Consider the following 15,775-nt stretch of genomic DNA (forward strand, 5'->3'; position numbering starts at 1 on the left):
TGAGGTTCTCTCCTTCCTGCACCCGCCAGACTCCACAGCTGCCCTGCGCCCTGCTCCTCCCGGCCCCACGGCCCCAGGCTCCCCAGGAAGTCGGCCCTGGGACACAAGTCACAGCACAGCCCCTCCTGGCACAACATGCCCCCCAGAGATTCAAGCCACTGAAGTCCCTAGATTCTGGGGCAGAAAATGCCTCCATAACAATAGGCTCTCTCATCAGAGCCACGGAACTCCAGCTCCCCTCTGTGGGAAACCCACTGGGGAACCCACAGCCCCGCCACCCCTTCACGTTCCAGATGGGAACAGAGAAAACAGAAGGACTTATCCAAGGTCACACAGCCCGGAGCCCAGGAGCCTGGAAAAACCCCGCGGACAAGCCTGCCAGGATCGCCCCAGATGCCTCCCGCCTGAAAGGGCTTCAGTGTGGACAGGCTGAGCCCGGATCAAGAGCCCGAGCTCCCGGCCCCGCTGCAGGCTCTGAGACCCAGCTCTGTTTCTCCCCAGACCTGGGGTAGCAGACAGAGGCAGCGCTCAACTCTGCAGATTCCAAGGCAAACGGAGGCAGCCATTAATCAATGGGAAAGAAAGCCCAAAACATCGGGCCCTAAAAGGGCTGGGGGTGGGGGAAGCGCCACGTACCAGGCTGTGCGGCCAGTCCATCCCCAAGCCGGGCGCCGGGACGCAGCTGCCGCCGCCGCGAACCCCGGATGCCGACGATGTCCAGAGAGTGGCAGCAGCAGGATGCAGAGGAGCAATTATAGCTCGACGGGGGGCTGCTGGGGGAGTGGGTGGGTGGGCTCGTCATCAGCTGGGAGCCTTGGGCCCCCCGGCTGGCTGGGCCCAGCACAGCAGCAGGCAGTGAGGGGCGTGGGGGCAGGCCAGGAGCCCGGCTGAGGTGCCCAGGGGCTGTTGACCGAGGGACAATGCCCTGTGTGTCTGGCGGGGATCTGGCCGGTGGCACCTCCGCCTGTGGCCTGCGGCCGGCTGCCCGGCCAGCACCCACAGGGCCAGCTAAGACAATCAGCTTCGTTTGCTTTGGGGATGCGAGGGGGTGAGGGTGGAGGAGGGATGGGCTGTCGGGTGGTCAGGAGAGCTGCCCAGGAGCGGGACACAAGCCCCATCTCCCAGGGACACAGCCTCAGGTGAGCATGACGCCCCGCCCCTCTAGCTCACAGGCAGGGAAACTGAGGCCTGAGCAAAGCAGGGACTTGTCGAGCATTGCACCGTGAGTTAGAGGTGACAGCTGGGGCTTGTACCCGGTCCCTGCCCGGGGCTCAGAGATCCACCAGCCCACACTGTTTTCCTTGGGATATTTCTGCATTCCCAGCCCCTGCTCTGAACGTGTTTCTGAGCCTGTGTGTCCACACCAGCAGAGGGGCAGATCCATGAGGAGGACTGTGAGGCCAACAGTCCTGGCCTCCCGAACACGGCACCCCACCCAGCGCCTGGAGGGGCTCCTCTCCCAGGGCTGGCCCCGTCCTTCTCCCTCGCACCCTCGCACCCAGGGCGAGAGTCAGCCTGGCCCTTTCCTCCCAGGCACGTCTCTGAGCCTCAGTTCCCACATCTCTAGAGTGGGAAGAATCAGGGCATCGCTCTCTGGAGGCTGCTATAAGGAATAAATGTGACTATGCATGTTAAATAGCTGGCTTGCTGCCTAGCAAGTAGTAAGTGCTCAATAAACGCGTACCTGTTTATCATATATTAAAGTCACAGAGTATCAGCAGCAGGAGCTTACCTGGCGTGAGTGCTAGCACTGTTCTCGCTTAGCCGCCTCTCCCCGGTCGCCCCCCCAACCCGCCCCCAGCCTCCCCTCCTGGCTGGGCGAGCTCTTGGCTTCCCAGACTCAGGTAACAACTTCATGGTCTAGGCTGAGCCCCCCGGGGCACAGCTCCTGGAATCACATGCCCAGCTGGCCAAGGTCTCCCACCTCTCTTAGTGGACAGCCCAGCAAACCTGTGAGCAGGCAAACCAGTATGGGGGAGGGGACATGGAGGAGAATGGGAGAGGGACACTGAGAACAGAGAGCCCGGCCTGCCCTGGCTTGCTGAGGGCCAGTCCTGGCCATTTACAGGAATCGCCAAGGGAAGGAACGCGGGGCAAGCGGCACTCCCGAATGTCACAAGATTAATCTGTCCAGGGCAGGTTTCCACGGCATAACTGAGCAGCCGGCTGGGGCCCGGCTCATCCAGAGACACCACCATATTTGGTCAAATACTAGACAGGGCTCGATCCTATCGCTGGAAACTCCAGAGGGAGGGGGACTCTGAAAATACCTCCTCGGGCCACAAGGGAGAGCCACCCCCAGCCCAGCCAGTGTCTCTGAACAAGTTACAGGGCCAGCCTGTGGGGTTGGGGACAGCTGGGGGTCTCTTGTGTTAGCTCCCCACTCTCCCTTGCCGATGCTACAGAGCGGGTCCTATGGACACACAGCACAAGAACCCGCCCACCCCCAGGCTCATATGCAGGTTGGGAAGTGGAAGGATGGGTGTGGGGTCCCTGAAACCTACAGTCTCCTCACCTGCTGGTAACAGAGACCCCCATTTCTGCCTCCCCCACTCCACCCCCTGCTGCAGTGTCCCTTAACACTGATGCCAGGGTCCCAGTCTAGGAGGTTCCGATGCAGGAGGCCCAGGAACCTGGCTTTCACCATGAACCCAGTCTGGGGGCTGCAAGGGTCTTCACTGTTCCTCCAGCCCACACCCCCCACCAAGTTGTCTACCAGAAACTGCAGCCCAGGGAGGAGGCACCTAGCCTGCGTTCACACAGCATGTCTCTGCCGGGGCTGGGCTCAGAACTCAGTCTCCCGTTTGCTGTTCTTCCCCTAGACTATACCCAAATAGCTCTGAGCCAGGCTGGACCTCTCTGTTGGTCTGGAGGGGACCAAGAAGCCAGGCTGGTCCTGGGGCTCCAAGCCCCCCACAGTGGGGGTAGCCGCAGGATCCCAAGGCCAGTGCAGGGGGAACAAACACGGGCCCAGCCACCATCACTGAGTTTCCCATCCAGGATCACCTAGCCCCTTCCTCCATCCTCAGCTTCTGGGAACAACTGAAGGGTCATCTGTCATTAGGGACATTCTGAGTGTGAACCCAGCCAGGACCTGGGACCCGGCCCCTGAGGTCAGCACCAGGCCAACACAGGAGGCAGAAGAACATGGGCTTCCGGGCTGCTGCCCTATGGGTGAGGCTGGGGTCCTTGTCTATGCACAGGAGGTGGCTGGTGCCCTGAATGAGGGAAGGGCAGATGGGTTCAAGCCAGAGCTGCCCCAGCCCTCTGAGGCAGACCTCGCTGGGCACGGTGCTGGACGCACCACCAGGTGGCGCCACCAGGAAGCCAGACAGACCTGAAGAGGAACACAAATCCTGAGCCCTTCCCCTGTGGTGGGTGTTGGGTTGAAAATGAGGGACCAGGGAGAGTGGCAGGGGTCCTGTGCATGCCCCTGGCTTCCTGAGAGACCCCACCGTGGGTAAGAACCAGCCCTAGGACATCGTCCACATCAGAGACAGGGCAGGGGACATAGCTGGCCAAGTGGTGGTGGTGGGGGGTGGTCTGCAGAATCATTCCTCATTCTCTGAGAACCTACTACATGCCAGGCCCTAGGTTCTTGGAACCTGGACATTGCCATTCTCAGAAAGTGGCCATTACTGACAGCTGCCGCCTAGTAGCCACATACGGACTGCCAGGAACCGTGCAGCTCCTCCTGCGCTCTGTTCCACTCCATCGTCCCAGCAACCCTGGGCAGGTCCACATTTTGTCTTGGGGAAACTGAGGCTCAAAGAGCATGGTCAGCTGCCCAGAGCCACAGAGGACTTGGAGCACGTTTGTCTGACCCCTGCGATGGGCTACAGAGAGGAACAGCACAGCCGGAGGAAGAGGGACTGTGCAGCTGTCCACTGGTCACCGATCAGGGCCCGTGATGGCCCCAGCCACACCCTGACGCCCTCACATACCCAGACCCTTGCAGGCTCAGGAGCTCAGTAGGCCCAAATTGGAGTCTCCAGGGAGACTTGCAAGCTCTCAAGTTGGGGCACGGGACCCCATGGCATTCCTGCCACACGGCACACACTTGCTAAATATTTCACAGTTTGAATCCAATCAACTAACCCAGAGCAGGAGGCCAGGGCAATGGGGACACGGAGGAGGAAGTCCAGCCCAGGGGGTAAAAGTTCAGGCTCCACAGATGGACCAACACAAATTTCGATCCTGCCCTGCCCCTGCCTGGCCATGTGACCTCAGGAGAGTAACTTGACTTCTCTGAGTGTTAGTTTCTCCTGCACAGTGGAGATCATCAATAACTTGGCTCTGACTGATGGATCATGGTGAGGACTAAATGAAACAATATACGATAAAACCCTTAGCAAAAGTAAGCGATCGATGGTTGCTGTGATTATCAGTGCTATCGTTACAACAAGCTTTGAGTTGGGCCTTCAAGGATGCTTCTGGAACATTCCTAGGGAAGGGCGCTGTGATGTGGTGATGAGACTAGAACCGGTGGGAAGAATGCAGAGACCCCTGTTTCCAGTGGGCCCACCCAGGAACCCAGGAGGTCCTGGAGGGGATCAGGTCTAAAACCTGCCCAAAGTAAGGTCAGAGGAGGCAGGAGGAGGCGTGCAGGCACTTTGCTGGCCGCAGCAGGAGGACCCACCCCCCTCAGGAGGTCCTGGCTCCCGTCCGTGCCACCCAGCCCTCCCTCCCGGGTAGGAGTCCTTCTCCCAGGCCCATATTTGCACAAATGCCTGCCTCACTGCTCACTTCAGAGCCCCAGCCAAGAGGGGCTATTTTAAGCTCCCTGGACGGGAACATTGTTGGTGGGAACAGCCCCAGCCAGCAAGCTCCGAGTTCTCAAAAAAGGGAAAGGCCTGGTGAATGGGCGGCCCCTGGGACGTGCAGAGGGGCTGCCACATCAACATGACCCTCTGCCCAGGCGGACCGGGCGCCAATGCCTCCTCCCCTGCAGGGGAAGTCAGGAAATGTGAGTTGGGTAAGGGTCTAAGAAGTGGTCTTGTTCTCCAGTGGCCGGGTGGCCTGGGCCTTCCTGCTCTCCTCCACCCAGCCTTGCAAACGCCAGCTGTGAGTTTCTGAGTTGCAGATCAACTCAACACTGTCCTTAGGGTCTGGTCAGTGCTCACCACCCATGGGCCATCAGAGGTAGGGGTCTCTGATTCAACCCCTAATGCAGGAACCCTTGCAAAGAGCTTTTGCTCAGTACTGCCCTCTAGGCTAGGGAGACCATTTCTCTCCTAGGATTCCATTCCATTTTATAAACCTATGGGTGTTGAAAATAATAACAATTTTCTCCTAGAAATTTATTTTATTTATCTGAAATGCAGACAGAGAGAGAGAGAGAGAGAGAATCTCCCATCTGTGTGTTCATGCCCCAAATGCACACAAGAGCCAGGGGTAGGCCAGGCCAAAGCCAGGAGCAGGGAATTCAATCTGTGTCTCTCACGTGGATGCCAGGGACCTAAGTAGCCATCACCTGCTGCCTCCAAGGGAATGCATTAGCAGGAAGCTAGAATCAAGATGGAGTCAGGACTGAAACACAAGCACTGTCACACAGACTGCAGGAATCACAGGTGGAGATTTAACCGCTTTGACAAATACCTACCGCAGAATTTTCTTTTAAGATTTATTTGTTGGAGCCAACATGGCACAGTGGGTTAAGCAGCCACCTGCAATGCTAGCTTCCCATATGGGCACCGGTTCAAGTCGTGGCTGCTCCTCTTCCAATCCAACTCTCTGCTTGCTCTCCCCTGAGTCAGGGAGCCTCAGTTTCCTCCGAGGTTTGCTCCGATGGATTAATCCTGAAAGTTATCATCTGCCTGGCACACAAGAATGCTTTCTGTTTGGCCTATTTTTATTGCACTTTGGTGTGGGGTAGGCCTGTGGTTGTACAGGGGTTTGGTGGGTGTTTGTGCTGTTTTTGCTTTGGGATTGCAAGGAGCTGTATAGACTCACCTTTCAAGCACAATGAGCCAGAGTCACCTGACCTCACCCACCACGCAGTCACTGCTCACCGGGGCACGTGACCTAGCCCTGAGCTCGTTCCGCAAAGTGAGCGCTGAGGGGATTACGGGGTCGGTGCGCTCGAGCAACCTTGCCGTTATGCTGTTGTGCCCGCGCTTCTGAGCTCTGCCCAGTCAGGCGGCACAGAGCAATTCTCAGGAGCTCAGTTCTAGAACTTTCTCGATGCCAAGGAGTCCCAGGAATGGACTGGGCCACCGGGGGACAGAGTGAGCTCCCCGTCAGCTGAGGTGTCTCAGCAGAGGCCCGGATGCAGTTTGGGGTGCTATGAGAGGAAGGGGGTGCACTTCTCCAGCTGTAGGCTTCCCTTGCAGCCTGGCAAAGTCCGACTCTTCGGTGCAAGGCCTCAGGCCCCGGGTGGGGCTGCCCTGCCTGCTGTGACCAGCCCAGTCCTGGGGCAGGAAGAAGCCCGAGGGAGGTGAAATAAACAGCCTGCCTGGGGTGGGGGGCAGATGAGGCGCCGGTGCTCCCCCCTCGGTGCTCCCCCCTTGGTGCCGGGGGATGTTTACACGTCGGGCAGAGTTTATGGGACGTCTGGATTTACAAGATCCAGAATTCTGACTTTCCCCGCAAAGCTGTCAGCTCCTCCTCTTGCTGGGTGGGAGGCCCCACCCTCCAGCCACGCAGGGACAGGGGCGGCGTGAGCAATGTGCTCTTAAGGGTCTGCAGGAGCAAGAAGCCTGGCTGAGGCCTGGAGGGGGCAGCTCCAGCTTGGGTCCGAGGCCTGCGTGTTGCCGGCTGTGCAGAGACGGCTGTTTGCGTTGTGGTTGTTTGGGTGCATTTCTGTGTGGGTGGGAGTTTGTGCATGGTATCTTGGATGTGTGTTACAGCTGGCCAGTAGACTTTAGACACAGATGTCCTCTCAGCACCTGGCATGGGGACCCGCAGCCGGTGGTAACCGGGGCCAAGACTTGCTAAGAGCTTCTCACAGCCCTCCCCGAGGAGTCAGGCAGAAGCTCAGACCCTCACACCTCCATCAGCAAGGGGCCTCGATGCTCACGACCACGGGTTCCATCCCCGGAATGCACACACTCTCAGGGCTACGATGAGTGCCAACCCGGCGTTCCTGCACGAGCTCGTCTCTGCACCTGAGCCTGTTAGGAAGTGAAGTGGAGAAGCCGCCCAGGTGGCGGTCTAAGCATCTTACCCAGGGGCTCTGAGTTCTGTGAGCCGTGGCCTTCAGGAGGCAGCTCGGCAGCACCTGTGCATGTTTCTGAAGATGCCTTCTTCACGTCATTTAATAAGTAGATGTTGAGCACCTGCCGTGTCCCTAGCGCAGTTCTAGGCACCAAGGCCACAGCTGGAGACTGAGACAGTCCCTGGGCTCTCGCTCTACAGGGAGATGGCAGATGTGCCAAGGGCGGCGTTTCGGGATGAGCCTGCGGCACAGGGCCTCCCTGGGCCCTTCTCCTCTTGGTCTTCTGCACCTCCTGCATCCGTGGGAACAGCTGGAGCTTCTGGGAAGCCCGTGACCTCAGCCCTCAGGGCATGTGGAGGAAGGTACAATGTCTCCAGAATGTGCAGTCTTGCCAAATTTCCACTGGAAGGTCAGTTCTCATAAATATTGTGAGGAAAGAGGAAGAAACAGCTAGTGTGGAATCTGACCACTTCCAAAGTCAAGTTCCCAAGAAAGACGCCTCAGCCACTGCTCTGATGTGCACAGGCAGCTCCAAGATCTCTGAGTCTGGGAGACAGAAGTGGTCCAGCCCGCTGAGGGCCACACCTGCCGGGCGTGAGGACAACGCTGTATGGTCTGCAAAACACTTTCACTTTCTGTTACTTTATTTCCTCCCTGAATGAACCCGTGTGAATATAAAGATATTTCAGCAGAGGAAACTGAGGCCCAGGGGGAGGGAAGGAAACTGCCCATGGCCAGACAGCGAGGAAAAAGGGACAGCACTGGAGATGAAAGGCTGGGCCTCTGTGGTCACTTTCATTGTAGCTGCCTTGACCTTGGCCCTGTTTATGCACCGTTAATGAGTGCTGAAGGAGCTGTGCTTCGAGGTGGGTGCCCCATCATCAGGCAGCGCACTCCGAGCACCAAGGGCCACCCAAATTGTTTCTGTCCTGCTTGGTTGTGCTGTGTACATGGCTCTGCCCTGGGGGGGAACGCGCGCACTCCGAGGGCTCCATGCCAGCGGGACAAGCTTTCGGAGTCAGCCCTGGAGGGAGCTCAGCGGTCAGGCTGACCCCGACCTGCCGCTGCCCGGTGCTTCGGAAAGCACAGGATTCTCTGGCGCTGCAGTCTGGCCGTCGCACAGCTAAGTTTAAACGTGTTTGTTCCTCCATGCTGGGATTCCCTCATAGCCCATTCTACTGCTTCAACTGCAGAGCTGGCCTCTGACCCTGCTCTTCCAGAATCCCAGGCCTTCTGAAGGCTGGAAGGCCAATTTTGCTGGCTTCCCAGTGGCACTCTTGTGAAGTCCTCCTCAGTCTCCAAAGGGTCATTTGAAAAGGTCCTCCTCCCCACCCCCTCCATCTGCTGGCTGCAGACTGGCTCTGTGGCAATGCGCAGAGCACAGCTGCTCCCCCTGCCCCAGGGCAAGCAGGATCAGTCAGGAGTGGGCCAGCTGTGCTGTGTTCACAAACCACCTCCAGGTCCAGAGGCTGAGCCCAGAAAAGGTGCCCTTGTCTCCCAGGCTGCGCGTCCCGTGTGGACTGGCGAGGCACACTCCGCTCATGAGAATCACTCAGGGACACAGAGATGCAAGCTTCATCGCACACCTGCTTCCACCAGCACCAGCACAGGGTCAGCTCAGACAGCGGGTCTGCAGAGCCGAGAGTGGGTTATAGGCAGCCGTGTGGCACTGTGGCTAATTCACTGGGTGGGATGTGCCCATCCCATACTGGAGAGCCTGCTTCAAGTTCTGGCTGTGCTGCTTCCGAGCCAGCTTCCTCCTAATGCACACCCTGGGAGGCAGCAGGTGATGGCTCAGGTGCTTGGGTCCTTGCCGCCTGTGTGGAAGAACCAGATGGAGTTCTGGGCTTGTGGCTTTGGCCTGGCCCAGCCTTGGCTGCTGTGGATATTTGGGAAGTAAACCAGTGGATGGAAGACATTCGCTCTCTCTGCCTTTCAAATAAAGTAAAAAAAAATTTTTTTTAATCGGTTCTGTAGCATCTGCTCCAACCATGTATTTCCTTTGGCTGAGTTCTTTGATCCCATTCACTGTCGGTTTCTCACCTATAACAGGAGGGTAATGAGGATGTGCCCTACTCACGGGGCTGCTGGGGGGTTAAATGGGGATCGAGGTCAGACAGCGCAGAGTCTGGCTCTTGAAAAGGACCAATAAATGTCAGCCACTGTGACGTCCGCCTAACGCTGCATCAACCACAGAGCAGCTCCCACCTCCAGCCAGAGGAGCCCTGCTCCTTCCCGCTCGTGTTTAACTCCTTCCGCATGTGAGTCATGTCTCCTTCACAGTGTTTTCCTGCATTTTATGACCTCGGAGAAACCCCAGGGGTTCAAAGCTAAGGCAGGACAACAGTGTATCTAAGTTGTCTTGCCAACCCCAACCCATGCAGGTCAAGCTTCATTACCAAGTTCTTTTGAGGAGTCCCAAGAAGAAAGACCACAATTCTGAGATACAACTCAATGGCAGACAAAGAGGCCCAACTGCACAACGTCAGCGTGGAAGGGACTTTCAGCACCAGTCCCATCGTCTATCTTTTACACAGCCACTAACAGAAGTCCAGAGAGGGAAAGAGATGGACACAAAGTTACACAGCAATTCTGCACAGGGTTGGACCCAGCCTGTTTCCTGAAATCCCAGCCTCGGGACTTTCCGTGCCCCCACACAAGGGGACAGCCGTCTTCACGCCGCGACGGGGAGGAGGGGCTTGTCCTCACTTCCCAGAGTTGTACTCCAGCAGTGTTGTAAAGTCAAGAGCCTCATAAACATTACCTATTAAGGCTTCTTGGAAACCCAGGTCACAGCTCCTCTGGGTCATGGGACATGAGCTGAGCATCCAGTGAACAAACAGAGGGTAACGTTACATTTTTCACTTCGTTTAGGAAACCTGCCTTCTAATTATAGGATTTGTTTAACAGTCCTGGGTGGTTTACAAAGACTTGGAGTCAGCCAGCGGTTCTGAAGGCTAGCTGAGGAGTGTCAGACAGGGTGACCTGGGCCGGGGCCTCCACGGCATAGGGACAGACAGACAGACGAGCAGGATCCCCAGAAGCCAAGGCCTGGAGGGGCTATTGCAGTCAGGGTCCCTAATCCCGCTAGCCAGGTTGCTCCTCGCGGGCAAGCCTGTGTGCCGACTCCCCTGTTACCTTGACTCCTTCCCGTGTGGGTGGTGAATGGTAATGCGTTCTACAGCAGGCAGGTGAAGTGATTGCCACATTACTCTTGTTGCTGTGTCATAGTCAGCTCTCCCAAGAGCAGTCACAGTTAGCACCTCACTGCCCCCAGCCACCCGAAAAATAGCCTGGGGCCCAGTTCCCTCACCAAGGCCCTCACTGTAGATAGATGCATTATCTAAGGGGGTAGGAGTCTGCATCTCGGAGGTGGGGGCGGGAGAAGGGGATCGTGAGGGAGGTGAAAGGCTGCTGAGACCCGGGAGCTTCACGGGCCTCTCCCACAGCACAACACTTGAGATCTGACTCACCTGCCACCCTGTCACATCCCCTCTTCACTGGGGACTCCACTGTAAAGTCAGCCTAGGCCCCCACCACTCAAGGAAACCCCCTAAACTCCCCATCTCACAGCCCCTCCATTCCTGAGTTAGCACAAGTGTGTGTGCACACCCAGACTCACGACACACTGAACCCTCCCAGTCCCTTGCACAACCTGACTCCACACTCCTGTGGCCAAGCCAGTGGTTTCCAAAGCACGATGTCGTGCAATGCTTGGAGAAAACATTGGGGGCCCTATCTTCTACCCTCTCTAGTTTCTTTTTTTTTATTTTGCATGAAAAGAATATCCAGAATACATCAAAAAGTTCATAGAAAACTGAATGAAATATTAAATATATTGGTTGCCGAAACATTTTTAAATCCATGCGCATTTTTCAATAGCATGTGTTTTCTACGAACTTGAAGAATCCTCACATTAGTTTAATAGCACTTTATAGAATTTGTAAGAGTTTAACTTTTTAAGGTAATGAAAAATTTTTAACTGAACTTGACTACTGAGAGGTATTTGAAATCAGAAGGGTCTGGGGCCCGTGGACCAGTGTTCTGAACTCTGAGCCTCCTGGCAGGCCTGGCAAGAACAGGGAGAAGAGCTCCCAGCCATGGAGGTGCTGAGAACTTCAGCCACGGTGATGCTACCCATAGACGCCACCCCTGTTCAGAATCCCCGGCCTTCAACACTCAGACAAAACAGCTCTGGCTCTCAGGCCTCACTGTTGGGGCAGAGCAAGGAACTCTTCTCCTTCTCTGGAGTTTCAGGGAGCACAGCTTACCCACATCAGTCCTGGGCACCTAGCCGGGCTCCTAACCAGGCTCCCTTTCTTCCCCCTGGAGAACCACTCCCAGGAACACAAGGCAGGCAGGAGTGCAGGCCTCCCACAACTCCACCATCCACGGTGACTTTCCAAGCCCAAAGGTTACTGTTATTACCTAGAAGGACTTATCATTGGCCTTGACCGTCCTCAGGCACCAGCCTTCCCGCAAAGACAGTCCTCCTCCTCCTCCTCCCCAATCCTGGTCCCTGCCCCAGGTCCCCAGTCTTTGCTGTCACTATGCAGGCCTGTCAGTCTCAGCAGATGGGAGAGCGAGTTTTCACTCATGATAGCCCCCGTGGCTGGGGACTGCAGTCACAAATGCACCAATCCTGGGGTGCGTCTGATCCCACTGCTCTTGGCACTCTCTGTCCGCCCATCCATCCCACAGAGACCTCCCACTAGGAAATGAACAATTGACACCTACAATGGATGCCTCCGTCACGCTCCAGCCACTCCAAGGCTGGGGCAGCCCTCCAGGTACGGAATGCTGTGACACCCGAGATTCACCCCTCAGTAAAGGAAGTCAGGTGCGGAACCCTGTGAACAGGACACCTGCTCGCACGTACACAAACCTCAGGGGCTATAGGTGCACACATGGGTAGGTGGATGTGCCTGCATTTGCATATAGACTCTGGAAGTATTCACAAAAACTGACAACAGCCATCTTCTCCAGGGAGTTGAGGGCGTGCCAGTGTCTTCACAGTACACCATTTGCATCTGTCTGATGGTGGCACTGTACAGAAATCTCAATCCAAACAATTAATACCATCATTAGATGAAAGTATAAACCCCTGTCACTGTGTGATATGGAACACTGCCTTTTTCTGATTCTCAAGCTGGGCCCCAAAAGCCTCCCCTTCATGAGTCAAATAGGTCACCTGAAGTTATTCATTCCAAAACTGGAGTAGTCACAGCCTGCGTGTGCATGTATGTGTGTGCACTGTGCATATGTGCATGTGTGTGTGTGTGCATGCACGTGTATGTGTGTGTGACAGCTTCCCCTTCACTCCCTCAGAAGCAAGTGAGGGGCTGGGGCTGTGGGAAAGCAGGTAAAGCTGCTGTCTGCAGTGCTGGCATCCCGCATGTGTGCCAGTTCGAGTCCCGGCTGCTTCACTTCTATTCTGGCTCCCTGCTAAAGCACCTGGGAAAGCAGCAGAAGATGGTGCAAGGCTTTGGGCCCCTGCACCCAAGGAAGTGCAAGAAGCTCCTGGCTCCTGGTTTTGAGTCGGTCTAGCACCAGACATTGCGGCCATTTGGGGAGTGAACTAGTAGATGGAAGATCTCTGTCTCCCTCTCCGCCTCTGCCTCTCTGTAACTCAGCCTTTCAAATAGATAAATAAATAATATTATTTTAAAAAGAAGCAAGTAAGTCAACTTTTTTATTGCACAAACGGAAAAACTGAGGTACCGTGCATCGACTCCTTCTTCTGACATCTTTTTTTAAAAATGCCTTCTTCTATTCAAAGTACATAAATTATTTTTAATTTTCAAATTTTTATTTATTTGAATTTATTTGAAAAGAAGAGAGGCAGATAAATGTCTTCCAACTGCTGGTTCACTTCCCAAATGCCAGGCTGAAGCCAGGAGCCAGGAACTCAATCTAGGTCTCCCACATGGGTGGCAGGGGGCCCAAGTACTTGAACTACCATCTCCTGCCTCCAGGGTGCACATTAGCAGAAAGCTGGAATTGGAAGCGGAACCTGAGACTTGAACCCAGACACTCCCATATGGGATGCAAATATCCCAAGCAGGGTCAACCACTGTGCCAAACGCCCACCCCTTGAAATCTTGTGCTTCAGAAATCTCTCATGTCACCTAATGCAGCACTTTTTATACAATAAATTTTTTAAACGAATTTGTTTGAGAAAAGAGAGCAGCAGACATAGATAGACACAGACCCCAAGGAGCTGGCGATGGGAGAAAGCACCCCCGTGCAACACAGCCCACTCCCTAAGGACCTCCAGAGCACTGCCCACACTCTGCCAGGTGGGCAGGGAGTAATGACCTTGTTCACAGGTGGGGCAGTGGGAGTCCCACCCATGCAAGAAGTCTGTCGAACAGTGAGGTCAAGGGCTTGGCATCCTGGCTCAGTTCCCTTCTAAAGAGTTCACCAATCAAGGCCAGTGTTGTGACTCAGTGAGTTAAGTCGCCGCTTTCAACACTGGCATCCTGGTTTGAATCCTGGCTGTCTTCTTCCAGTCCAGCTCCCTGCTAATGGATCCGGGAAAGCATATGGTGATGGCCCAAGCACTTGGGCCTCTGCATCCGTGTGGGAGACCTGGTTGGAGTTCCAGCTTCCTGGCTTCAGCCCGTGGCTGTGCCATTTGGGGAATGAACCAGCGGATGAAAGATCTCTTTGTCTCTCCCTCTATCTCTATCATTCTGCTTCTCAAATAAGTAAAATAAATCTGTAAAAAACAAATCTACCTATCATTGGAGGATAATCTTAGGTCTTGGTTACCCATACACAAATACACAGGACACAAGCAGTGTTGGTGGCAGGAAATTGGTCTTGATTGGGAGGAGACAACTGTTTGAAAATTCTTAGCAATAAACACTCAAGAAATGGATTTGAGTGGGACAGCTTTGTGGGGCCAATTTGAAAGTTAGTTCTCAGCATGTAGAGTATGCTAATGACCATGGTCACAACAAAGTTTGGTAAGTGAATGGCAGATGGTGGGGCTTTGTGTCTGGAGGTCTGATTAGCTGGGCTTGTCACCCTATGAGTTAATGATGGGGCCAGGGCCCTTGGCACCACCTCCTGATTTCTGCACCCCTGGATCAGGTGCCCAGAGGCAGGAATTTTTTATTCCCAATGTCTGTCTTTTAAACAAAAAGATTGATTGATTGATTGATTGATTGAAAGGCAGAGTTAGAGAAGACTTTCATTACCCAAACAGTCACAATGGCCAGGACTGGGAACCCATCTGAGTGTTCCACATGGGTGACAGGAACACAAGTACTCAAGCCATCTTGCACTGCCTTCCCAGGTACATTAGCAGGGAGCTGGACTGGAAGTGGAACAGCCGGGGCTCGAACCAGCACTCATGTGAGATGCTACCTCTGTGCCACATTGTCAGCAGGCATGAAATTTTTACCAGCTGCAAAGAGAGCGGGGCTGGGGTGGCAAATGGAGGCTCCTAGATTTAGGTCAGGGACCTGAGGGGTTGGCACTACGTCTGTCCCATTCTATATCCAGATGCCTTTGTGGCTACAGAGCTTGGTGAGCTGAACTGCACGTCTCTCAGAGGCAGGCTGCATTGCCAGTGCTCACTGCGGCTGCAGGCAAGCACCCTGCTGTGGTCTGTCCCCTGCATTGCCTCACTGGCCTGTTCAAGGCGGGACTGTGTCCCCTACCCCCACCCCCACGTTCATGTGTTGAAGTCCTAAGCCCTGGCGCTTCAGAATTTGACCTTATTTGGAAATTGGGTTGTAGCAGATGTAATTAGTTAAGGTGAAGTCACACTGGGCTAGGGTGGGCCCCTAATCCAACATGACTTGTCCTTATAAAACGAGGAAACTTGGAGACCAGCACGCGTGGAGAGAACACCAAGAGAACATGAAGGCAGAGACCTGGTGGTGCACCTGCTGCATGGTCCAGCTCAAGCCGAGAGCCAGCCCTCACCCCTCCTCTGCCTCTCCACAGCTTACAAGATGCCAGCCCACCTTGCTGAGCACAGATCTTCCTGACTCAGTCCACTGAGTCAAACACCCATCTCTTCCAGAACATCCCAGACACACAGGAAGCACACATTACCAGCTGCCTCCTGCAGTCAAGCTGACACAGAGCTAACCATCCCCCGCCAGCTCCGAGGGAGCAGCTCCCTGTGAGGACAGCTCCGTGGGGTGGTCTGAATCGTCCCAAGGGTCCCACCTGCGGCCCACACCTCCATCCTTCCCATCTGGGTAAGGACCACATTCCCAGTAGCAACTGCCTTTCTGCTTAAAAGAACAGAAGCAGTTGTTTCCTACAACTGGGCCCTGACTTGTAAGGCTTCATCGCATAAACGCATCACATTTCAGTTTCGCACAACTTGGCATACCTGGGTTCCAAGGAAGCTGCCACGCCTTTTGGGTGCCTTTTATAAACTGATAGTTGCCTTTTTCCCTGGCAGTGAAAAATGACAAATGCCCAGTGGAAATCAGGAAGGCAATCACATAAGAAAACTGTATCAAAGTAAGCCCAAATCCCCCAAATTCCACCACCCTGAGATAACCTCTGCTCTTACAAGGCTACATCAAAATGTTCATGGAAAATGGAATTAAAAGACAAGTTTATTTTCAGAAATTTTGAAATCCATGTGTA

The 15,775-nt window shown here is 54.9% G+C and overlaps 1 protein-coding gene across 4 annotated transcripts in view; it reads right to left on the reverse strand.

The window, feature by feature from the left end:
• The window catches only part of IL17B (interleukin 17B), a 52,894-nt gene that overhangs the window by 4,000 nt on the left and 33,119 nt on the right, over positions 1 to 15,775 (reverse strand). Inside the window, exons 1-2 of one of the 4 annotated variants that reach the window (XM_002710301.6) lie at positions 1,733 to 1,952; positions 637 to 770 (exon numbers count right to left, since the gene is read on the reverse strand). The exons of 1 other annotated variant lie outside the window; for it this stretch is intronic. In XM_002710301.6, the coding sequence (XP_002710347.1) occupies positions 637 to 657 (21 nt within the window). In that variant the 5' untranslated portion in view covers positions 658 to 770; positions 1,733 to 1,952. Of the gene's footprint in view, positions 1 to 636; positions 774 to 1,732; positions 1,959 to 15,775 lie in introns of those variants that run through there. 2 more of the 4 variants (XM_008255240.5, XM_089336066.1) reach the window with 2 other exon arrangements.

The sequence above is a fragment of the Oryctolagus cuniculus genome, chromosome 6, assembly GCF_051225735.1.
Source record: "Oryctolagus cuniculus isolate XC-2025 breed Fujian yellow rabbit chromosome 6, ASM5122573v1, whole genome shotgun sequence".
NCBI classification, from domain to species: Eukaryota; Metazoa; Chordata; class Mammalia; order Lagomorpha; family Leporidae; genus Oryctolagus; species Oryctolagus cuniculus.